Here is a 26,324-nt window from a genome sequence, read left to right as displayed (position 1 = left end):
AACGACTTACATCATCATTAGCTGGGACATCACATGCCAGGGTCCAGCTGCTGTCACTTTCCTTTTTACATGCTTTCTCCAGGACATCATCAAATATATCCAGGACATCTGCCCAGTGGTAGAGTTCACACTAAAATGTGTAACACAAACTAGCATACAATTTAAGTGGTACCTACTTTCATATACACATACATTAAGTTTAAAATTCTTCCATATTACAAAGAACTTTGGACAATAATTCACATGGAAAAGAATATTACAGGCAATTTTTAAAGTGCAGCTATTGTATGATAAATTATGCATGTAGAACTTGTGATTGCAAATTATTAATTGTTCCACTGTTTCCGAAGTGGAAAAAATAAGCATGCTGTAAATCTTGAGACAAAATATGCATCAAGCAAACAAGGCACTAAACAAATTATTTCATCCCTTGCAATAAACAATATCACTACTGAGAATATATACACACACAACATGCCTTCTTGAAATTCACATGATAAATGCCCTCTTTATTTCCACATTAAAAATTGATACAAAGATTGATTCATTGTACTAAAACCTCTTACTTGTTACAAACAGTACATAACCATATATTGTTCACTTTAAGAAGGAATTAAACATTACTACTTTCAATAATATCAGAACAAAAACAAATAATCACACGTTAATTTAAAGAAGTTCCAAGCTGGCATAATTTCATAGACATTTCTTTAAATACGTACTTTGCCGTATGTCCATGTCTTAACAGACTGGATTTCTTCAAAAAGGCTGCTCTCTGTGGTGCCCTTCAGGCGCTCTATTAAGGGTCTACAGTCCACAGGCTGAAATATTCATTGTAAATTATCTAATACTTAGAAAGACAATGGTCAATTGTTCAGTCTGTCCATATTGATTTATTAATATTTTCAAGTTGTATAAACAAAAAACAAATATAATAGATAGCAATGCTGAATCTTACTGAGAAAAAACATTCCTGACCAGTTCTCAACCTAAAATAAGTCTGCTTTGTTAAAAGTCAAAATGAACTTTAGATACTTAATTTTTTTATTTTCCTTTACAGTTCTGCACTATGTTGCAACCTTTTGGATTATAGCAACAAAACAGAAGATGCTCCAGGTCATAAATGTGATGAAATATAACTGGACTTTCAATTTCCTTGGCTAAACTGTTTCTTACCTCAAGAAATTTGCACATTAGAATAAAAAAATGATTTGTCGATTTGGACTGAACCTGTCAGGGAATATGATGGCAGACAATGCTGTGTCTGGAAAGTACCACTTTGTCTGATTGCCTGTTTTCATAAACATTTGAGCAAATATATTAAGGAAAATATTCAACTCGGAAATCAAAGTCTGAATATTATGCAGTGATTGTGCTGGGCTTCACCGATGTCTCAAATTGCGATTTTTGTTCCTTTTTGGCGACAAAATCTACCACCTGGCGATCATTTGGGCAACTACATTTTTGGCTGTTAAAAACTGTATACAGTCTTGGGTTTGGAGTTGAGAAATTCAAACACACCATGACAGTACACCGCAAACTTGGAAATAAATTGCACTGGAATCTTTTGTTACATAAACAAATCCTTTATTCATACTGACAAACCACCATAACATGGCAATGTCATATCATAATCCACTTATGCTGATGTTTGGCCTTAGTACTCTGTGCTGTAATGTAACCCAAATAGTCATGCTAACTGACTAGCTACAAACGCCCACCTCAGAAATTGGGAACGGGAATGGCTACAATCGACCAGACAATGGCAATTGTTTTCTGAAACTTAAAAGAAAACTGATTACCTTTATAGCACTGATCATTGTATATATAAGCAAATGAAAAACATTCTGTCTCAGTCAATGTTTTACAATTATTTGATTTTGCAGCAGCAATAACAGATGTATGTTTGGTCCTTGTCACATTTGCTCAGCCCCAGTTTGTAAGTCGTGTATAAACTAAGGTATTATTAAAAGCCATATTTTGATGTCTGAACATACCAGCAGGCTAGAGTTGACCACTTAAGCAAAGGTTACCATGACCAGAGAGAAGATCTGGCATCTTGAATCGGCACAGGCATTAGATCGAGCAACTTTCCACCTATGTTACAGCTCTGTCCTAAGATAAGAGGAACCCACAAGGAATGGGGCATGTTCTAAATCCATCCCCACATGGGCAGAGAGCGAAAAGGACATCAAATCAAAACGACATCCAATTGGAATTGAGACAGGATGTGATAACAATTTCGATCCGAATTATGACTTCTAACTATCAAGGGAAAATTTAGTCTCGCTAAGGAATATTCCCAAGCAATGTAAGGTTACTATGAGCCACTCATAATTTGGCGGTAAAACTTAGAGCGCAGATTCTATGGAAACACAAAGCTTCGTAAAGGTCAGTAATTTAGTTGCTCGATTCATCAGAATATTACAGCACTGTAAATGTAATTGTGTGTAGTATGTATACTATATTACTATGATCGCTAAGTATGTGGAATTACTTTTGTTGTTTTCATTTACAGGCATAATTGAGTATTATGTAGAGAATTAGCTTGTGGTCAGAATTAATATTGTAATTTGATATCAGCTTACTTCGTAGTAAACTAGTGCATTTATTCATGTGATATGTTAGATTTTACAAATGATTGGAAAATGGCTGAAGTGTGCAAGATTAGTAAATATGGATGTATGGATTTATCAGCATGGCCATTTGTGTACTTTGTACAAGTTGCAATGTAAAGAAATGCATCTGATTGCTGTGATATTGTTTAGTATAATGAGATTAGGAAAATGCACTGACGTGACGCAATTTATTGATGTACGAGAAGTAAATGATACCATGCTTTTATTATGACACTGTTTTACTGTACAAGAACATATGAGTATTTCGAAATTTAATAGCCATTATCTGATGATAGGCTGGGTGTAGTGTGAAATGAGAGGGCTAAGGAAAATATTGTACCGTCCTTCAATTAAATCCCAAATCTGTAAGAGGGGAGACAGATGTGCTACTAGCAGCAGTCAGAGTCAACAAGTCTAGTCATATTATAGGGTCGAGGAGGAGAAAGTGGTGAAGGAGGAGGATGATATAGAAATCGAGAGGAGAAGGAATTTGGAGAAATTTGTGAGAAAGAGAAGGAATTGGAGGAATAGAAGAGGAGAACACACAGATGAGTAAAATACAAGGACAGTTGGAAAACTATCTCACACTACTAATGAAGTGATGCAATAGGCTATCACAGGGAGGGTCAAGCAGAAGAAGAGTACTTGGGAAAATTTAATCATTTGACTATTGAACTGTTATTAATATGGTATTCATTGAATTTTGCACTTTTTTGTATATTCAATCATTTAACCCTTTACCTTTTGCTAACGCATATATGCGACCATAAAAATAGCCTTGTAACCCCAGAGACGCATATACAAGCTGCTAATAATACTCTCTCTGTCCCGGCTGGCTCATACATGCGTTTCCGGCCAAGGGTTGGTCAACCCCAGATACGCATATACACGTTTCATATTAAAGCTTTGTATTGGATGAAATTATAAACATGTTCTCCTTTATAATATTTAGCCAATGAAAATAGTCCTTACATAAAATGATGAACGTATTCTATTAGTAGTTTTACAGCACATAAGCGGGAAATTCTATTGAAAACGAGGTCAATGGTGACAGTAAAACAAAATGTCAACTTTCATGTATTCCAACGACGATTCTGATGGAAGTTTTGAAGGATTTGAAAGTTATGATATTGATTTTAACCAGATTCAAGATGAAGGATTGGACATTAGTATAAGTCCTGTTTTGACACCTGACATTTCAGATTTATCTGAATCTGAGGATGAAATGCGAGACAATCAAATCTGGTCGGAACACATGAGACCGATAAATGTGGATGACTTTACAGCAGTTTCAGGACCAGCATTTATTTTATAAGAAAATACAAGGGAGATAGATTTCTTTTTACGTGCTTCAGGCAGTATCATAAAAAATTACCAAATCTGCAATAAAATGGTGGACACATTGGTGTGCAAAATAGTGGTGATAAAGTAATCTAATATACATTTTAAACACGATTATACACCACTCCCTCGATAACTCGCGCACATCGGGGTCCAGAAACATCGACGGCACTATAAGTGAGGCGCGAGTTATCGAGGCACCTATAAAATAAGCCCAAAACCAATAAAGTGATTGACGACATAATGGAGAAATAAAGGGGTGGGGGAGGGGGTAGGCAGATTATACTGTTGAATACTCACTTTATAATCGTTCTGAGATTAAATATTAATAAATATCTCTTCATAACGGTGTACTTTATTATTTCCTCATAGGAAAACATTAATTTCAGGATAAATTACAGTATATTGAGGCGATCATCGAAAACATTATTCCACGTGGTTTCTGTTCGCTTAACATGTGTACCACTTCACTAATTTTTATGTTGAATTGGATACATTGTAGTTTTATTGTTTGATCCAAATTAGACGTTTTTTTTTATATACAAAAGATCGACTCTTTTCGAGAAACAGTGTCGATCGAACGATAGATAGATAAATATTTCTGAATGTGACAGAAGTAAAATGGAAAACAAAAAAAACAAGGGTTAATCAGTACAGACATATTTAATTGGTCTACAAATGTAAAACGTAAATTAGAACAAGTTAATACTTGCCGTTTGTGCCACGCTTGACAAATATCAATTCACTTTTTGAAAAAATCAGTTATTTTTGTGTGTGTGTGTTACTCCTTGGTTTCTCTGCCGCCAAGCAAAATCCCTCAGATTTCTCAACTGCACGAGCTTTACGTAGTCAACATTTTGGGTCTCCAGCCACCTTATGGCAATATCAAAATATTTGATTGCTTCCTGTGCAGAGGGGTGGGGGGGTGCAACATCTGCATTTGCATCACTTTCAACACTTGTGTTACTCCAGTTAGAATCGTCTTCTGCTGCAAATTTGTTCACTATAGAAATAATTATAGTTTCATCTGACATGTATTCGGCTGTGGGACAATCATTGTCAGCACAAATCCACTCCTCCATATCATCAAAAGAAATGCCCATCTCAGGACCATGAGTGTACGAATTTCTCCCAAACAGCCTCGGCATTAATGACATCAGTTTCACTGAAACATTCAAAGACACTATCATCGTCGTTGTCTCTGTTACTGTTTTGCTTTATGTCAAAGGCAGCTCCAAGACCCATAATCCAGCACCCGAGGTCTCTTGTAATCGATTTTTTAAAAATGCAACAAACACTTCCCCAAGTTGTCGATCAAAACAAAGCCAGCATGTACATGTAATTAGGTTCTCAAAGAAGTACTCATGGGTTTCGATGTGACGGTCGATTGACTCTTTTCATGTTTTCAATGAACAGAATATGTTGTGATTATAATGTTTACACTGAAACGGAATTAAAGGATTAGAACGTGACTTCACACAGGAAGACGTTTAATTGGTGTTTATTTCATTCTCTGTTGCCACCTGTTAGCATTTACCAGAAGTTTTCATTGATCGCTACTTCACCAGACTGTTTATTTACAGTATACTGACAACTATTTATCATAAAAACTTACATAATATATGATATCTTTAAACAGAGGTCTCGCTAGGATTTTAAAACTGGGTCTTTCTGTCTCTGAAGTCAATCACTAAATATCAGTACATTTTCTCACTCGGCCGCTAGTCAAAGTCTTTGAACTAGCCGCCTAGCTGTTGCATCATGTTCTTTTTTTTTTTTTAATGTACTCTTATAAAATGGCAACAGTACATCAAAGAGTCTTTCAGTCACTGAATTCTGTCATTGTAAATATCGGCACAGTTAACTGATCAACACATTTTCCCACAAAGCAGGTGGCTGAAACAGGACCGGCAAATCTTTGAATTTTCCTGAGCACCTATTACATGTGTACGGAGGACTCCCGCCTCAGTGATTTTCTGCGTCCCAGATCAAAAATTGGCATCCAAATACACGTAATTAAGCGTTTGCGAGATCTCTGAAATTAATTCTTCTTTAGAACTTGCAAATTTCAAAATATTGATTTTATTTTTACGGGCATTAATCACCATTTTCGATGATAAAATAAGTAATGTATCATGTTTAATTTATCAATTCTTATCGTAATTTTTTCATGTTCAGCATATTTTAAAGATATTTTAAATACATTTTCTCTGGAAAAAATCGGGAGCCAAGATGGACACCGCGTTATAAGCGGGATTGCGAGTTATCTGGGCCCGAGTTATCGAGGGAGCGGTGTATTGAGATATATTTTTTTTATTATAAGTATGTGAATGTAAACATTGATTCCTGTGGATTATATGTACTTGTTGGTGGAAATGAGTGGCATAAAACATTGGTAAGTGTTTAAAGTTTTATTTTTCATTAAATTACATAGTTTGCATGGGACAAAATTGATACAGAAAATGTAAATAACTCGAGAAGATCTCACTCAGTCAGCTATTATGATGCTCTGGGGTTCAGCCTACAAACTGCTGCTAGAAGGCAGGCTGCTTATCAGGCTTAGTAGCCAGGGCAGCAAGTACTTGCAGAAGGTAAAGAGTTAACAGATGGCATTGCTGACTGGGGGATTGGAGCTGTACATCTATCTTTCACTCATTTAACTTCCAACCAAAATCGAGCCTAAGTAGGACTTCTATAATAATTTAAATAAAATACTGGAAGCACCCCACCACAGTGGTGGCATAACAACCTGTCATGCGAGTCCTTCAAAGAGCACCTTTAGTCGAGCCTTCAATAACACATAACCTTGATCAATGCAATACCAAAGACTTTTGATCACAGAAAGTTGGCAACAAACTCAATAAAAACATTGTTTCATTTAACATAGTGATTGGAATATATTTATTGTGACAAGAATGTTTCCTGTTTGCAAAAAAAACAGTTATGCTTTTGAATGATATATGGTCGTCAAGTTAAATGAAGGTGGCAAGAATGAAACTTTTTAATTTGCTCACGTTTTCATTTCCCTACGAATAGCCTCACAGTGTATCCCCTAGGGGTGCAAGACTGAGTTAAAAACTTTGGTATCAAAACTGGGGGTCAAATGAAAAATTTGGGGGTCTCTGAAGCGCAAATGAGGATAAAGGAAAACACTGGCCTCATCCCATTGGTAACCTCGGCATCATGGCAGCTGTTTCTGGCTGACCAAAATCAAGTACATATATATGTAGCATATAAACAACTATAGTCACGTGCTACAAAGATAATAAATATCCGAGTGAATTATTTTGGGAAATGCACTTGTTGACAACAGGATATCGATCAAATCAGGAATACCTTTTTATACATATGTTTTAGTGTGTATTAGAATTTTCAATTTTTATAAGTCTCTTGCATGACTTGGTTGGGGTTCGAACCCATGATCTCCCACTTCTAAGGCAGATGCTCTAACCACTAGGCCACTAGAGCAGTCATGACTGATAAAGGAATTTTCGAACATGACTGAATACTTTGAATTCATGGAGTTTTCATATGCATGTATAGTATTATTATTTAACGCTTTTTTAAAGCCAGCACCATCCCTGATTATGTTATTCAAGATCTAGCATAAAAATGCAATGATACAGGACCCAATGCATGGACAATGCTATTTTGTGGAATTCAAGAAGCACTCTCAAGGTCAACATTGTTGTCACTCATTTTTGTGAAAAAAATGCAGCAAAGCAAATACTATTTAACCAATGCCCGATGTTACTACATGTACACAGACAAATATTAAAACCATATATTTGCAATCCTATCAATGGATTGTTGCAACGAAGCCATAATGCGAGTTGTAACAGTAAGAAATCTTTGGCTGTTTCAATTTGGTCGGAAAGAAGGTTTCAGTTCATTCATATACTGACTTTAATGCTTCATTGTGTTATCTATGATTAATTAGGGTAATGTTTTGTCAGCACCTTAGAAATTGAGAGGAACAAAATGGTATGAAGACATGCACATTTGCTCATGTACATGTTACAGGGATTGTTTCAGACAAGTTCAGAATTTTTTCCCACTGCCATATTAAAGTGAACTTTCATAAAGTAAATCAAATTCTTGCTTAAGGATAGCTGATTAAGCATTTTTTTTTAATACTAACTTGCAATTATAATGAATAGTATACAAGATATAATTTCTGCCATGTTCTTAAGTCATGTGGCCAAAATACACTGCACATGAATACAATAATTTTTAAACACATAAAATGTGTTTATAATATAAATACAATTTGGAAAGTTTCTACTTGAAAATAAAATATTGCTTAAAATGAATGTTGCATGCAGATATGCATACTAAGAAATAAAGAGCATAAATCACTTGAAAGTAAAAACACTATACAGTATACACGTTGACAAAAATTCTGTCATTTTCATAATTTAATTCCTGTATAATACCGGGTTTGTTAAGCTTGACAACAAACCTAAAACCAATAATATTTACAATTTTAGCTTTATTTTTAAAGATGTTATGAAATATGCCATCCATATGCAAATTTTCATAATGAATACATTTTCTGTTGTCAAAGATTTTGTAGGCGTATGTGGCAACCAGTTAACTAAGAAAACATGTAAAAATTCTACCATTTACAAACTGTCTCCTAACTGAAGGTTTTACTTTGTTGTCTCATCCACCTTTTCTTCATTTGTTAAGGCTCATATCAAACTGAAGGAACCTTTTACTTTAACACCTTGTTTCTGGCACTCATCAGTCGGAGTGCTCACACTTAAATTTAACTTTATGCTTTCCTCAAATGCAAAATGAATACTGGTTAGACGATTCAATGATTACTACTTATCTTATGGTACGGTTGCTAATGGTGTAAACAAGTTCTCCAAGATACACTTTTGAGCCTACAACTTTTTCTTATGATGTAAATTTATTCCCTGTTCACAAAGTCTGCTGAGTTTTGTTGCCGAAGATTTTTTTATTCACTGTACTGAATCTTGTGTCTAACTTTAAAACCACATTAGTAAATTCGTCAGAAACTCTGTTTAACTTCCCAAGTTAAGTTGCAACGTCTACCATGTGAAAATTAGTAATACTTTCAGGACAATGAACAGTTAAATTTCAATCTTCAGCATGGCTTATGATAATTTAATTCAAATTCTGCACAAACTGTCACAAATTTTTTTGACTGGCTGTAATTTTCATGAATATTCATCGCTATAATCCAGTTGCATAATTTTTCAAATGAACCAGCTGTTATGTACAAGCCATGAAATTCTGATTTTGTACAGAAAGTGTTAATTACTTGTGATTTACCTTTTCAACCAGTGATAATATGAAAATTTAAAGAAAGAACTAGTGAGATAAATTAACTGACTCTTAGTTCATATTTATTACACAGAATTCTTTAATGAAGATAATTAGTAACATGGAAAAAGTGTAGTGACCATGTAAAACCAAATCCAGATGATACATACACTGTATTAAGACTGATATTCAAATAACCTATTGGCACTTAATTTTCATATCAAATCTAACAAGTTTTATCTTAGGTTAGACCTGTAAAAGTTTCTTAATTTTTTTTTACACATTAACCCGGAGGTTTTTGTCATTTTCGCCTGAAATTCATGTAGGAAACGCATTTTGAAAGATATTTCTGAATAAATCCTAATAAATCAACTTCCAGGTGATTTTACAATAACATAATGCCTAGTTGTGTTAGAAACATCTTTTTGCAGTGGCTGTTTGGGTCACACAGGAGCAAAAGTTTGAGTTTATTTATTTTTTGCTTAACAGACCAGTTATTCCCAATGCCCATCTTATCCTACTTTCTGCAAAGATTCATCTGTCTGTCTGCAGTTCATACCGGTCTGCCTTAAATACGAGATCAAAAAGTCTAAAATCCAGACATAAAATCAGACTCCGACCACGAGCCAATTTTGGGTGAAAAAAATTGGGTCCAAAAATGTTTTTTCCCCTCTGTATTTTGTAGTGCAACTTGAACTTCCAGATTATTTGGTATCATTGTAGAGCTACATCTGTCTACCTTTCTATAATAACACCAACTTTAGTGTATCATACATGACCTTGACGCTACAGAGCTCAGCAGTAGGCTACTACCTCCTGTCACATAAACTCGTCACCAGGGGTTACTGTGTTAACTAATGAAAATGAAGGATAACACAATCAAAGACTCTTTTATTTATATATATATATATATATATATATATATATATATATAATTTTACTTACCACATCAGTGCTGGATTTCTTCAATTTGTTCCTATCGATCTTCATTCTGATAGGACACGCATTTCTGAAAACCAATTCATAAAACAAATAATTGGGTTGATCATGTACCTTCCAATAATAAATAGATAAATAAGAGGGTGCATAAGTTTATGAACTAATTTCAAGCCAAAACACTAGTACATACTTGATAAAACACATTGCAATGGTGATGGTCTTGAACCGGAGGAAGTGTGCGCTTCACGTAATTTTGCTTGGACGAAGTTGGAAAACCAGAGAGATTTGATTCAGTTTTATGAGAGTTGGACCCACCCAAGTGTTTTTCATGGCCTTTTCCAGAAGTGATTGCGGGATGCAGGACTAGTTTATAAATTGCTTCAAAAAATGCATGCAATTTTAAAAAAATCAAGCATCATATTTGTAAACCCTACTTCCGTTACTTTGTTACATCTTTCCTAATTTCAAAAAAAAAAAACAAAACAACTTGTGTTAAGTGATTGATGGGTGACATGTCTCCACTACTATCCAAGTTCTGGAAAAGACAGCACAACTATTCGTTCATCATGCAAAACTTTTTTCTTTAGTTAAAATCAGTCCACATTCATGCATTCTGGTGACACGAATTGCAAAGTCACATTTTGTAATCAAAAAGATACAAAGTCCGTACTTGCCTGCAGAGTTGCAGTGCAAATGTTACTGGTAACTAGTAGTTTAACCCTTTCTTCACTATGGACCGGTTTTCCGGTCCAGGGGAAGTAAGTCTGTAAACACCGTGGAATGCTTTACCGGTCTGGGGCAGTGTTCATCTCTAACGCTATAGTACCCAACCATATAAATTTTGGGATACCTCTAATAACTTCCTACTTGTAATGTAGATATTATATTTGGATTATCATGTGAGTTTAGCTTGTATACAACTAGAAATATCGAACAAAGTAGGCACTTTTAATGAGTTTTCCGAATGGTGAAATTTGTATCCAAAATGGCGGAGTTCAAAGAAAGTGAAAGAAGTGATAGATTTTGAATTATCAGATGATTTTACCAATTTCGACCTAGTAAAGTTGGGTGAAAATGAGAGAAGGCATCTGGAGAGACAATGGAATGCGCTTGTGGGTGACAGTGATGACGATGAAGAGGACTTTGATGGTCTTGAACCGGAGGAAGTGTGCGCTTCACGTAATTTTGCTTGGACGAAGTTGGAAAACCAGAGAGATTTGATTCAGTTTTATGAGAGTTGGACCCACCCAAGTGTTAGATGGCTCCAGGAGAGCTTTGGAATATTTTCAAATATTCTATTCAGATGAAGTTTTTGGAAACATTGTCCATCTAACAAATTTGAATGTGACGATCAAACGTGCCAGAGGCAATACAGAAGTGTGAACAGATCTCACCTTAGATGAAATGAAGGCATTTTATGGAATTTTAATTTCTACGTCATATACCTGAAAGAATTATTCATGAGTACATCTAGGGTCAATTGAACAAGTTTTGGGAACTTTCTAAGTTTTCTAAGAAGTAAATAGATAATATCTTGTATTTTATCTGTTGTGTTACCTGTTTGCACCTGTATTTTAACAGTTGTAATAGATATGCACATTTTAGTCAATTAGTCATAAAATGTGATTTTTAACCTAATCCAGCCACATACAGTGTGACCCCAATAACACGGTAGTTGGGAGCCATAAAATCCGACCGCGTTATATGCAACCAAGTCAGTTAGATGAAGAAAATGTATCCTGCCCCCCCCCCCCCCAAATTGTGGGGGTAATAAATGCGGGCTGTAAAATATGTGCTTCGTCGGCAGTTACCTTTTTGAATTAATGCATATTAAATGAGAAATACACCTGTATTGAAAACAGACAAGACATAATATAATAGTTTATTTTATTTAGAGAACCATGAATTGGTACATATACGCGAATTCTGTTTATTTATAAATGTCTAATGTATAGCATGAATAGAGTATCAATACCATGTACTCACCAGCGAACCTCGTCATATACATTGAATCCACAATGATTCCATCGAAAATATACACACACATAGCACAATCACGTAACGAATGACGAAGCACATTTACTTTAAAGTACGTTCCAAGTGGGTAAAAGTTAGTTTGCGTTTTAAGCCACCATTAGCATAAACTTTATCCCTACAAAAAGTAAACTTTCAGAGCACAGTTAACGTGTTCCAGTCACGTTGGAAAATGCAAAAATCCATCAGATTCCATCATTTTTAAGTTTGGTATTGACTTCCTTTGAAGAAAACTTCTTTGCGGTTATTGAAAGATTGTAGTTGGCTTTCTTTGATGAAGCGTGCATGCGCTTTTGAAGTCGCCGCTAAAGGACAGCTTTGGAGAACCAAACAAATGCCCATTTCTTATTGTGGCGGCAACATCAAATAATTGTATTGCATGATTGAGATGGGCATTTTTTTCCATTTGCTGAGCACGTTTTCGTAACAGTCGGTGCTTCAAAGGTAATCTGTTTCCTTTGAAATTTCAGCAAACTATTTTATCTGGGTACATTTTTAAAAAAGGAATTGGCCATCGTTCAGACTATTCTAGTTACTGTCCCTCCATACCTACTGAATAAACCAATAAGTATGATTTTTTATAAAAAAAATTTCCAGCGTGATGCTGCCTTCCACGCATGCATCTGAAAATTAACAAAGGGTCAACAGAGACGCAGGTGTTCTGATGACAGGGATTATTACAGAAAACTTGAGCGTTCTGAAGGATTTAATTCTGAGTGAAACGAAGAGGAATTTTACTTACCATCCACATACAAATGCCAGTCTTTGTAAATATATTAATTACTAGCGAGCTGCCGAAAATCCGAAGAAAAATAGATTAAGAAAGAATGCCTTGTCGGGTTGATCGCCGTTAACAGAAATGTCAACAACAAAAAAGCAGATATTTCACAACATACAGAACTCATGCTAGACGTCAAGATAAGCTGATTATGATATAACAATGCACTGTTTAGATGGTTTGTCAGTATAGTGTAATAATAGATAAATTTCAGTGCATTTTATATCCAGTTTGCGGCTTCCTTTCATGGGGCTTCTGAATTTCTGCACTCCAAACCAATGGTTGTATATAAAAGTTTAAACAGCCAGCAATGTCGCCAACAAATAAAAAAAGCCACATGGTATGTTTTGCAACCAATAAGGAAAAACAATCCAAGTTTGTGACATTGGCGAAGACCTACGCGATCACATTATAAACGTTTTATGCGTATTTTCTTCTTCTTACTTTTAAGAAGAAAAAAAAGAGACTTTTTCGCGTACGAGAAAAATGCACATAAAATTTCAGGAGCCAAGCCATGATTGTCTTACATTATTCACACGCGATCTCTTCCCCAAAATGATAAGCAACTTTTTACGTTTTTTTAACGTACTTTTCAAGAATTTTTTCGTGCACAAGAAAAATACATGTATATGAAATTGCGAGAGCCACGCCATGACATATCCAAATTCGCGTTATAACGGAGCGTGCTATAGCGGGGTCACAATGTATCTTTAAAATTGGCAAAGTTATGTTATTTCAAAATCCACAACTCATTTTGCTTTACAACTCCAAAGTTACTTTGTGTTGAGGACTCTATGCCCCCAAAGTTACTTAGTGATGAAAGGGTTAATGGAATTTAAATGGAATGAACACAAACATACCAGAGCAAAATCCACAATAGAAAATTCCATTGTGCAGCTCCTTTAATGTAAACCAGGTACTCAACCACATTTTCTTGAATTAGTGAAGCATTTAATAAATCTTATGTTGCAATTACATAAATGTCTAAAGAAAGGTTGATAATATGACATGCAACTACATATGACAGCCATCATGGTCATCAGATTGGCATCATTTCATTTGGACCATAACAGACACACCAAGATGTCTTTTAGTGAAAACCTTTTGATATGATCATCCATTCAAGACGAGATTTTCAAGCTGGCTGCTACACGGTGCCCAATACTGGATGTAAGTTCTGTACCATTTTCCTTCAAGACCAACAAAATTTAACAAGTCTAATATTTGGCATAAAACACAAACAAAATTTATAGTCTCTTGAAACTAAATATCAAGAAGTTAAATCCAGGGCACCTCACAAAGATGTCTGTGAAAAATTCTCACTTGTTAACAGGGTTTCTTTTCCCTATGAATAGTCTCAGCAATATGATTACATTTGTCCAAGGCAGTACATGTAGCATGGAAAGTACTATCCTGCCATATGCTATTGGCAAGAATGAATTTCATAGTGAATTGCTTAGTGATATGTGTTTGCAATCTGACTAAATACAGATCTCCACCATCCTTTGTAAAGATCTGACAGCAACTGCTCAGGTCATGTTCTGTTGACCTTTCAATTAGCCAATCGAAATGCAGCTTTCAGAAATCTGAAAGTAATCAGACCATTGAGCACACATTGTTGCACTCCAGCCATACTGCTCAGTCTCCCAAACTGGATGATAAAAGACTTTATCTGAACATTGTATCCCAAAGGGGTGTAAAATTGTGGGGTAAAAAAAAACTTGGTGTCAGAACTGGTGGTCAAATGAAATATGTGGGGTAAAAAATGTATTAAATTTTTTTTCATCTGACCCATACTTTTTCAGCTTGAAATAGGAAATTACAACTTGCACAACATACTTGCTCTCTCTCTCTAAAATTACAAATAAACCAACCCTCACAATCAACATTCAAAGAACAATTTTATCATTCGATTTTTATTTTATTTTAAAGTCGTACTTTTAAGTCTCTTCTTTTTGTAGCAATATTATAGACAAACACACATAAGCCAATAAAAAATGCAAATAGAACTTTTTAACCAAAAGACAATTCATTAACTGCCTGTCATAAAATGTGTACTATCTTCGATTTATTGTACTTCATCCTAGAACATATTTATCCAAAATTCAAAGAGGCTAATGATTCACCTTCTTTTTAGCAAGTTACATTTAAATTATCAAATCTTCCTCTTACTCCGAAAACATACAAACCAACAAAATCTGCAATGACCCCCCCCCGAAAATGTGTTCTCCAGATATCTTGTTCTGAACAAGAGCCTCTTTTTTAAATTCTTAAAACCTATCACAAAAGGATTATTCACTTTTGCAGTCTTTGCAATTAGAAGTCATACTGGTAATCCCTAGGTGCCATATTCCAGTCAAGTGGATTATTCTCTCCATGTTTTATTAAAGTTACATCCTTTGATACTCTTTTGTGTTCTGCTCCTTTCACCTTCTTGGCAGGTGATTCCGAGTGCATGCCGTTTCCACTTGGAGATCACTTTCTAGTCAGACAAGCATTGAGGTTAAATGTCTGTACAACATCTTGCTGAGCTCAATGGAAATCATGATTAGGGAAAGCTACTCTGTCATAACAGTGCACATGCTTAAAGTATACACGATGCCATCCCTCATCCTAAGCATTCAGTATGAAAAAAACACATCTCAACAGCATTATGCAAATCCTTTGCATAAAAAAAAACATGGCAACAAAATGTGTAAATTTTCTTCAGCATGTGTCTCTGACGTACAAATGTGCGTAAAGGAAAACAGTCTGAATGGCTGATAAAATTAGTGATTACAAATTAGCAAAGGTCACCAGAACATGGCCCCTAAGTGGCCGCTGTCAGATCTTCAGGCAATACAGTCGAGATCTAATTTCTATCAGAATGTACAAGTAAGCACTACAACCTTTTATATGTGTTGTGTGTTTTCTAATGGGATGGTGATACATGTACAGTACTTAACACATTATGGAATTTATAACACAAATTACAAATATAAGTTGTCAATACAGAAGTGTATTTCAAATAGTTTTGCCTTCACTTAGCTAAAATTTCCAACTATTTTATTTTCTGTGTAAATCCATCTCACTGATGATATCACCATTTAGACAAATTTCACTTGTACAGTATAAGAAATTAGATTTTTCTCCAACCCTCTCAACACTTACCTTCACATCCGTTTATGCCGACAATTTTACTATGGCCAAACGATGCCAAGACAAACAGGGAATACTGTACTAATATTACTACCAGGTCAAACTGTTACTTTCAATTTAAAATGCACAGACTCAGGGCTCGAAATTAGCAGTAATCCGCTAGCTGAGGCTAGTAGATTTCCTGTCGGACTAATAACTTTCATAATGTCAATAATCTCAGGGGCTAGTAAGTTTCGTTGATCAACAATCAGCGTTTGTTTATGCCATTCCCTAATAAAGACTTGACTTCAGCATAAGTTCTATAGAATAAAACCAGTGACTATTGTAAACACAGTCATAAAATATTAGCATGAGAAGATGAAGTCAATTTCTGGCTCTGAGACGTGCATTTGGAGCCATCCGATTTTGTGTATTTCACTTAACAGTGCCAATTATGGTCCCGTCATTAACAATGGAACTTTGGTAATTGATCTTAATTAATCTGATTACGAATTAAATAAAAAATGACGTATCACACTTTATTCACTCTACCACAATGACAAACTACAAAGCGGTATACCCCACAAAAGAACATGGCAAAAACTATTCAAAGAAATTAGTTTGCATGTTTGTTTGTGCAAGTTTATTTCTGGCTCGCTTGCCAAATGCTCGAACAGTCACAAACAGGAAACTACATATATAACATTTGCATCGAAATAATTATAAGAATTAGATCAATTTATTACAACTACGTTACTGACACATCCTTTCCATACAAGTACCTTTTCTATGATGATAAAATAGTTTTTATATTTTTTCCCTTACAAGAATGAACAAATAATTGAATACACGTGAAGATATCCAAGCAGAATCTCGTATATTTGTTGGGAATTAAAATCTCTGAGAATGGACACCTAAGATTTGAAAATTTTCCACCTTATTATTAATTTCAGCAATACAGTGAGGTCCGATTAATTAGGAAAAATTACCAAACATATGCTATTAATGACGAGACCGTAATTGGAGCTGTTAAATACAACGCGCCGAGTCACATGGCTTCGTTTGATGGGAACACACCTTTTCAATGCTTAAACTAATATTATCTTCTGATGCTAATATTTTATAACAGTGTTTATAATAGTCACTGCTTTGATCCTGCAGAACATCCGGTGAAGTCAAGTCTTTATTAGGCAGAGGCCATTTACTTTTAGGGGATGTTGGGGCAAAGGCACTTGTTTTGAAATGTGTTTCTTGATCTGACTTTCTGATTTAAAGGACACTGCCATTTCTTTTCTTACTTTAATTAATTTGCATCAGCTATACTGCAACATCTCATATTTCAACACCAGGCACAATTCTCTCCTTATAAAACAGGCAAAATATGGCATTTTACAGAAGGTGTTCAGCCACCGGAAGAAAACAAACATTGAATGAAAATTACATAAAAGACAGGAATAATTCTTATGATAGGGAAAAGCATAATCGAACGGTTCAGAAGACATGGGCAAAAGACAGGGAATGGCTGAATTATGAGGAGGAAAAGAACTTTATGCGTAGTAACTGGTGTATGGAATTCACAAAAAGAAACACTGAGAAAAAATCCTGTTTTGTTGACGGTTGTTCGAACTTTAAAACTGAATCGGTAAACGTATATGAAAGCTGTGGGCAACACAAATAGAGTGCAGAGAGAAAAGCAGCTATGCAAATACCACCAGAAGAAATCGTCCGCTGGTAAGATCTTGTAAAGTTTAAATCAGAATGTGTTTGAACAGCTTGTTAATTCGTTAAAAATGCACATTGCTGCCATAAAGAACAGAAGACCCTCCACTGATTTTGTATGGATGTGTCAGATGGATGAGATGAAAGGAGTTGATGTTTGAGGGACTTACAGGAATGATAAACAAGTTGTTACATTTACTCTCTACATGCCTGAAAGAGAAAGGCAGAAATTTGTCGATGGTGTGAATGAAGCAATGTTTCTTGCAGTAGTGTGCGACGGTTGTACTGACAGTACAATTCAGAAGGAGGAAATTGTATATATAAATTCACAAAGGAGGAGAGATTAAATCATCGTTCCTGGCAATTGTTAGTGTAGAAAACGCAGAAAGGATCCCGAAGGTGATCACCACTGCACTGCAGTATTTTAGGAAGAATGGTAAGGAGACCAGAACAAATCCCATATGGACCCTGAGTGCAGGTAGAGGACAAGAAAGGACACCAGGATCCCTTTCTGGAATTGGATCCAGGTTATCTTGAGAAACAAGAAATGTGAAATGAGTGATTGACGATTTGAAGCAGGATTTATACTTCTGTACTTCTGCATTTAATATGATAATGCTATTTATGAAATAAAATTGTTGTTAATCTCAATACAAGTGTGTGACATTGTTTTGTGGACAGGAATAGTAAATTTCTCAATCTAATAATCCTTCTTGCTACAAAGAAATTTGTGTTAAATTCAAACCCTGAGACACCATTAAAATAGAGATGTTGATCCCTACCAGCTCTGGAGTATTTAATTGGCAAATACTACCAGAGAGCTTTCTATCAGACAAGAAGATTTATATCATCTGATAAAGAATACAGTTTTTATTGTGTTCAGATAAGTTAAAGTATACAGACACTTGGACAGAAGTGCTGATGCCTTTCCCAAGAGATTCACTGTCATTCTGTGGTTTGGGGATCTGTCAGATTGTTATCCCACAGGGTCACCTTCACTATCAATTAAATATTGTTAGAAAATGATGAATGAAACAGTGTTTGCTAATATCAATATTTAAAAGTTTTGTATGTTTTATCCACTGTTTAGCCGAATCCGCCACCCACCCACCCGCAGAATACAATGGTGTCATTCGAAACCTGGATGCTAATAGGTCTCATCAATACAACTGTGGCATGATCTAATATGTAGCAATACCAGCCACACACTGGTGACAATGGGATATATAAACCGCTTAATGACAAGATAAAGTGATTTATTGAACAAAAGTATCAACCATATCAATTCTCTCGGATACATTACAATAGTAGCAAAACTGGTCGGGGGCCTGGGGTAACTAGATCCCCACTGCAGATGGGAGGATACACCTCAACATCCATTCAATCATCACTTTCAAGCTGTTACATTCACCCCAACATTGTGTGAATGTAATACCGTAACAGAATCCACTCAATCAAACTCTAACAAGTCATGGTCATTAAGCCATAACAACTTGAAAAAGGACATGATTAACACCTTAATGATGCTGAATCCATCTTGAGGTACAAATTTTCTGCTTTGCGGTGTTCACAAAATACCCCATTGAAATTTTGCAATATGCTTTTAGTTCCAAACCAAGGATTACAATACACAATTAAGTTCTGATCTAGCATTTTGCCACAATTTTTTCCCTAAAACATTACTGAGAATATTTCCAGGGTTGGTGGTAACATCAATAGCTTAAAGAAAAATGATCACACACCTTTTACAATTTTGTGCATAAATATTACCAATAATCTGGAACAATAATATTTACCTGTTTAAATACAATCAATGTAATTTGCTGATATTCTATGCAATGTACATTCTAACTGTAATTTGTTGTCAAAATAGCAAAAGTGTTTACCCTTTCCAGTCATCTAGATTCTACCTAAAGAGAAACCACAATCGGCGGAATTTCCCAAATTAAAATGTTTGAGGGGTGTGCAAGAATTATTTCACATAAAAATGTACATATCATAGATATGTTACGTCAATAAAATATGTAACTCAAATAATAACGGGTTCAACAAAGGTTGCAAAATTATTTCGAGAAACAGCCTCCCCCCCCCCCCCATTACGCACGTGGTCTCGGGATTATACTTACACATTCTGCAATTGTTACAGGTACATTTAACATTCATTCCGCACAGTTTTCGCAAGGACTCTTACGTAAATGCATCTGTCTATTTGTAAAGTTGTTCATAAACGACTGTCTGAGATGAAACAAAAACCTCCTTTGGTAAATTGTGTCGAATCGAAAATGGCGGAAATTTTGCGCATGGGCATTTAAGTACTAGAAAATTATTTGTATGAATCATGGATACTATTTTCTCTTTATTCCTTTTAAAATTCCAATACAAAACATACCTTAAGTGATATCGTCAAATTCTAAACATAAATTTTACCACAAAAATTATTGAAATTATCTCCAGACGGCTGCCATGTTTTGATGTTCAATAATCTCCGGATGATGAGTTGCCAGAATGTGAGTAGACTGGTCTCCTGTCGCACTTTTACATAAAGTTACAGCTGGTATGAGTATTTGTAAGTCGTAGACGGTAAATAGTTAGGGACCGAAAACCAGGCAAGATTGGTGCAGAGGCCGCATATAACAAATCGAAGAAATATTTTCAGTTAATTCTAATGCTTATATATCTTTAAACCCAATTCCCAATTCCAATATATATATACTTGGAATATTAATATAAATTTAATTTTTATACTGAATAAAGATGTTTAACTTAAGACGTAAATTTAATGCTTTCCATAGATGTAAGCGGGTATATAGATTGCCGCACAATAAAGATGTAAAGACCTGAAAATTTTGAATCATATTAATATACGTTGATCAGTGTTATACACACTCATGATATGAGCATGTCAAGCATAACTATCTACTAACATTTAAACCTGTATTTCATCTCTCCTTCAACCCTTCATGCAAGGATGATAAATCAACGGGTTGCTTCTGAAGTTCGGTTCAAACAGTCGTAAAATGTAAGACAATGTTTTTGTGGCAACACAAATATGGAGGGGAAGGGGGTTTCTTAAAACACAGATATCAGGAGAGGCGGATTACATTGTAGGACTACAGTCAAAATCATAAATATCAGGGTCGATGTCTTACAATGTTGGACAATGGGTATATTATGTTACATTCATAATATGACTGAGTTTATCAAATGACTTAAAGTAATTGTCAGTTGTTATTTTCATGTTTGTTATATATATATATATATATATATATATATATATATATATATATATATATATATATATATATATTGTCACAAGGATAGTTCTCCTGACATAACATGGCTTAAGTTAGTCCTACAATGTAAGACATCAACCCTGGTATTTATGTTTTGTGGGTATATATATATATATATATATATATATATATATATATATATATATATTAAAGCAACCAATACACTTTTATTTTTAGATTTAAAATCGTAGGCTATGTGATGTCTAATTTATGCTTCAGCTATTTTGGGATTGCATTCATATACAATTTTTTGTACAGCCAACATAAGGATTCTCTTGGTAGAAAGAACAATTATGGGTGGACTTCATATATGTAATATTTGGTGTTTCCATTAAAGCTACAGGGAGTATTAGTTAAAGGATGGTACTGGAACTCATTTGTTGCCATAAAGTATGTATGTGTGTGTGTATTGTTTTTGTTTAAATGTCACAGATAACATTTCAAAAGTTCTGAAGGCAAGTAAATGAGAAAATGCATACATCATAGCACTGTGACTAAAATTGTTAAAGCTACATTAAAAATCTAAATCACACACACACATGTATATATTGTTAAAGCTACATTAAAAATCTAAATCACACACACACATGTATATATTGAGGTGCTTTACAGTGAGGGACCACTTTAAACCCACATGATTTATCAGATACCATGTTATATACTAAAGTGTTATGTAGTGAAGGACCACTTTTAAACCACTATAAATCAGTTACAATGTTATATGAGGGACCATTGTATCTCTAATTTCACAATTCAATTCAAAATGTTTCCAGCACAAAGAGTTACAAGGCAAATAATGGTCTCTGTCTATGAGAATGGTCACAGGGTTCTGTTGGTTGTATTTGTGACAGTGTACTGTGTTCTGTGAGAATGGTCGCAGGATTCTTTTTGTGATCATGTAAATTGTTCTATGGTGTTGTTTGTTATAGGGTTTAACGCCATTTTTCAGCACAAGAGAGGCTATACATGGCGGCCAGTATTAATGGTGGAGGAGGAACCCAGGAAAACCCCAGAAAGAACCACCGACCCACGAGAAGCTATCGGCAAGCTTTCTCACATATCAACATTGGCCGAGCCCGAGACTCGAACCCACGCAAACAGAGGTGAGATGGCAGTGATCCTTGATGGAGAGCACTTTAGACCACTTGGCCACTCGGGGCCCAACGTTGTTCTATGAAAACAGTCACAGGTTCTCTTGGTAACAAGGTGCAATGTTATACAAGATGCGTCACAGGTTCTGTTTGTGACAACACAATGATCTTTGAGAATCGTCACAGGGTTCTATTTGTGACAGGGTAGAGTGTTCAATAAGAATGTGACGAGGTACAATGCTCTATGAGAATAGTCACAGGGTTTTATTGGTGACAAGGTACAACTCTGTGTCATGGGGTTCCGTTGGTGAGAAGGTATAATTTTCTTTGCGAATGGTCACGGGGTTCTGTTGGTGACAAGGTAGAATGTTCTTTATGTTCATTTAGGATGGATATTTGGTACTAAAGAAAAAGTTGCACTCTATGATACAGACACGTGTCCTTTTGAAAATGATCCCATGCATTCAACCAAGGTGACCTAAGAGGCACCATTTCTCGGAAAGCTAGAGAAGTTACTGTCAGAAAGTTACCCTTTGTGACAGGTGTCATTTAAAAAGGTTTACAAATTTTTGTAATATTTCTCAGCCAAACATTCTCACCACTCCTTGTGCTTACCAACTTATCACGCTTGCATCTTTATTTACAAGATATAAGAGAGTCATAATTATAATCTGGTGATTTCCTGTTGTTGTTTTTCTTTGTAGGCAATGGAATTAAACATGAGACTCACCCAGTCTGAAGATAGTTTCCTGTCTGAGTTTCTGCACTTTGTTCAAGAAGGGGTTCAAGATGGCAGCCATTGTGATGAAAGTTTGATTCTCACTGACTCAGGTGTCAGTGGAATTATCCAATGTGAGTCAGATGGTGATGAGTATCACCAGTACTCAGATGGGCTGGGAACAATATTTGAATCTGATGACTCACAAATGGAGCACAGTGTATTACCATGCTCTTTCCTTTCCAAAACAGCAGCTGCAAAAGCAGTTGCCTTATCAATAGAGGAAACTGAAGTAGGTCAAATCTGCCACAGTATTGTTGACCCATTCCAGAAAGAGGATGAACAGGCAGAAAATGCTTTTAGTGTCAAACAAGATGGTGATATAGATTTGTATTTAGAGTGCAATGATGATGGGTTGAATGAAATTAATGAACAAGTTCTAAAAGATCAGCAGACCGCATTAATTGCCAAAAATGTTACTCTCAGAATCACATTTCCCATTTTAGCAGATGATGCTATAACAAATTATACATGCTCTAAATGCAATATAATATTTAAAGAGGAGTTAGAACTTAGAATGCACACCAAAGAACACAAGAAGTTTTCATGTGAACTTTGTGCATACAGAACTACTAGATCATATTTACTGAAGAAGCATCTGAAATTAAAACATTTCATCGAAGTATCACAAAAACAAACACATGTTATCCATAAAATGCCCCTTAATTTACCTGGGTCTTCAGCTAATTTGGATGCTGAAGAATGTTTAGCGGAAGCAAATGATTGGAGTGACATTTTAGATGCAGAAACTAATGATCAGTTTAAAACTATTCATTTGCAGAAAACAGAAAAGTTTGATGGTTCGTCAAAACTTTCTTCACAGTCAATAAAATGCAACCACTGCAGTTATGAAACAAAGAGCCAAAAGTTGCTGAAGATGCATATTGGTAATATGCACAACCCAGAGAGACAGACCTTTAAATGTGATACATGCCAGCAGGTTTATCAGCAGAAACGTTCTTATTTGGCACATCTGAATAGTCATTTGGACAAAACCACTTGGCTTTCTTGTTGTGTTTGTCAGAAATTTTTCCCTGATGCTTCATCCCTTCATCGGCATCAGAAAACTCATGCATCAAGTAGACCATATCATTGCCGTGTGGATGGTTGTTCTCAAGCATTCAAGATTAAGTCAGCATTAACCAACCACATTAAGAACGTTCACAACAGAATATTTGTTGGAAAGGAAACTTCAAGAAGTGATACTGGCAGAGCTGATCTAGCCACAAAAGGTTGCAGAAGTAATATGAAATTTGATAAGACCAGTATTTGTGAATGGGAAGGATGTGGAAAGAAATTTAGGGATAATTATAATCTGCAGAAGCATTACTGCTCGCACATTGGTGTAAAGGACATTAGTTGTCCACACTGTGAGTTTAAGTGCATACAAAAAAGCTCATTAGACTGGCATCTGAACAAATACCACTCAGACTTGACAGCAATCTGAGTAGATTTTCAGATCTAATGCTTATTGTTATTGTCCATTAAATGTTCATGTAAGTTTATCTTCAGAATCAAAGCATACATTAACATTCATTCTTTGACATGACAAACCTTGTGTTTTTCTTTCAGTTTATAACTTTTTTTAAAACAATCATGGCACTGTGTCAAAGTCATTTGCAGTAGTATTGATTTTAGCTCACCTGGCCAAAAGACCTGAGCTTATGGTATGGCTTTTTGTTATCATATGTCTTTCACTGTCCATTGACACTTGACTGTACACTTTAGAGACTATATTTCTGATCAAGCTTTGATAAAATATGAAGCTCTAAAGATGAGTTCTGTTGTAATCAACATCATCTCATATGCAGACTGAGATCTCAGATGAGTTTGATGATGAGCAACACCTATACATATTATGAAGGTGATCTTGCGTCTGATTGGCTGAGCTTTTGAACACTTTAAGGACCATAATTTTGATGAAATTTTGACCAGATTTGGTATTAAAAGATTATTTATGGAGAAAAATCTTCAAAATATTAATTTGTCATGCTTTACAAGCAAAGTTATTATCTGGTCATCTGCACTGGCAAAATACTTAGGAAATATCAATTGGGAATTTTAAAAAATCTTGCTTATGAGAAAGGATAACACAGCTTTAAACATTTTATAGCATCAAATACAGCCTTTATACAGCAAAACACATATTAATACAAATACAGGTTGTTAGGACTTGCATGAAAATGGAAGCTAGTAAATAGCCATGGTAAACAACATTGATGGACACTTCACTTTGCAGAGGGGAGTATTTAATTCGACCATAATATTTAAAATCCAGATTACTGTAGATAAAAGTAATTATGTGTAATGAATACTGCATGAAATGGATAAGCATAGTGCATATCATGTACACATTTCTCAATGGAAATAGTGGCATGGAAACTTAAAAAGTATTTTAATTCAGTTTTTGTGTACTGCAAAAATCTATAGTTTCCAACATTACCCCTAGATAATCAAATTTTTGTGTTTTCACATTTATAAGACAACCCCTACACGTTTTGAATCAAATTTTCAGTTTAAAAAAAAAATGTTGACTTAAAAGTGAATATATATGGTAGGTTGTCCTTTTTCATAAATTAGAACTGTATTTTATCCTTGCCTAATTTATGATGAATTTAGAGCAACAAATATCAAGTAGAACTTTGAAAATTACTTTGTATGATGAAAAATGGGATTCCATTTAAAGGGGACAGGGTCCCCCATGTACCATTTCAAAAGCCAGTTTTTTCTCTCAAAGAGTTGCTGTTGATATTGTTGACTAAAATAGGGATCTGATGTATTTTCATAGTGTGACTTGTGTGATATGAAGGCTGGAAAATATGCAGAGATACCACATCATCATTTGAATGACTGGTGTTTTTGTAATTATCTCAGTAATTATTATCATTTATTTTACTTTTTTTTTCTATGATCTGTTGATGAGTATTGACTAGGTTTAGCAATATTCTTTTTCATTTCTTAAATTTATACAGGACCACAATTTCATAATTTATGATTAGTTCCACTATACTGTACTATGATCTAATTTTAGTGAGCTCTTTGTTCTGGTAATATGTCACTTACATATCTGGAGCTGGTAATATGTTTGCCAACTTTCGTACGAGTCATGCTTTTAAACTCAGCTATTTGTAAATTATACAATAGCAATTATGACAACCATAAATATGGCATTTTCAGGTATGGAAGATTAAAAATAATAATTTCAAACAGGAACCTTCATGATTGATCTTTAAGGTTATGTCATCAAGATCATGTTTGTGAAGGCTCTAGATACAATATTCCTTATCAGGTTAGGATCTGATATAATGTGTAAGCTTATAT

At 35.0% G+C, this 26,324-nt stretch overlaps 2 protein-coding genes across 14 annotated transcripts in view; one reads left to right on the top strand and one right to left on the bottom strand.

Moving 5' to 3' along the window:
* Positions 1 to 20,361, bottom strand: part of LOC149774308 (E3 ubiquitin-protein ligase HUWE1-like) — a 292,364-nt gene extending 272,003 nt beyond the window's left edge. For 11 of the 13 annotated variants that reach the window (XM_089945481.1, XM_089945487.1, XM_089945485.1 and 8 more), the window contains exons 1-4: positions 20,269 to 20,361; positions 10,200 to 10,263; positions 723 to 821; positions 11 to 130 (exon numbers count right to left, since the gene is read on the bottom strand). In XM_089945481.1, the coding sequence (XP_089801607.1) occupies positions 11 to 130; positions 723 to 821; positions 10,200 to 10,244 (264 nt within the window). In that variant the 5' untranslated portion in view covers positions 10,245 to 10,263; positions 20,269 to 20,361. Of the gene's footprint in view, positions 1 to 10; positions 131 to 722; positions 822 to 10,199; positions 10,264 to 20,032; positions 20,092 to 20,230 lie in introns of those variants that run through there. The other 2 variants (XM_089945482.1, XM_089945483.1) reach the window with 2 other exon arrangements.
* A 287-nt stretch (positions 20,362 to 20,648) lies between these two features.
* On the top strand, positions 20,649 to 24,556 carry LOC149774307 (zinc finger Y-chromosomal protein 1-like). The gene is made up of 2 exons (XM_089945433.1): positions 20,649 to 20,860; positions 22,930 to 24,556. Exon 2 carries the CDS (start codon positions 22,933 to 22,935, stop codon positions 24,448 to 24,450), a length of 1,518 nt encoding a protein of 505 aa, XP_089801559.1. The 5' UTR covers positions 20,649 to 20,860; positions 22,930 to 22,932; the 3' UTR covers positions 24,451 to 24,556.
* Positions 24,557 to 26,324: the final 1,768 nt, after the last annotated feature.

This window comes from Sinohyriopsis cumingii, unplaced genomic scaffold (genome assembly GCF_028554795.1).
Source record: "Sinohyriopsis cumingii isolate HCF-2022 unplaced genomic scaffold, ASM2855479v2 utg000349l, whole genome shotgun sequence".
NCBI classification, from domain to species: Eukaryota; Metazoa; Mollusca; class Bivalvia; order Unionida; family Unionidae; genus Sinohyriopsis; species Sinohyriopsis cumingii.
This window is presented reverse-complemented; position numbering and strand designations above follow the sequence as displayed.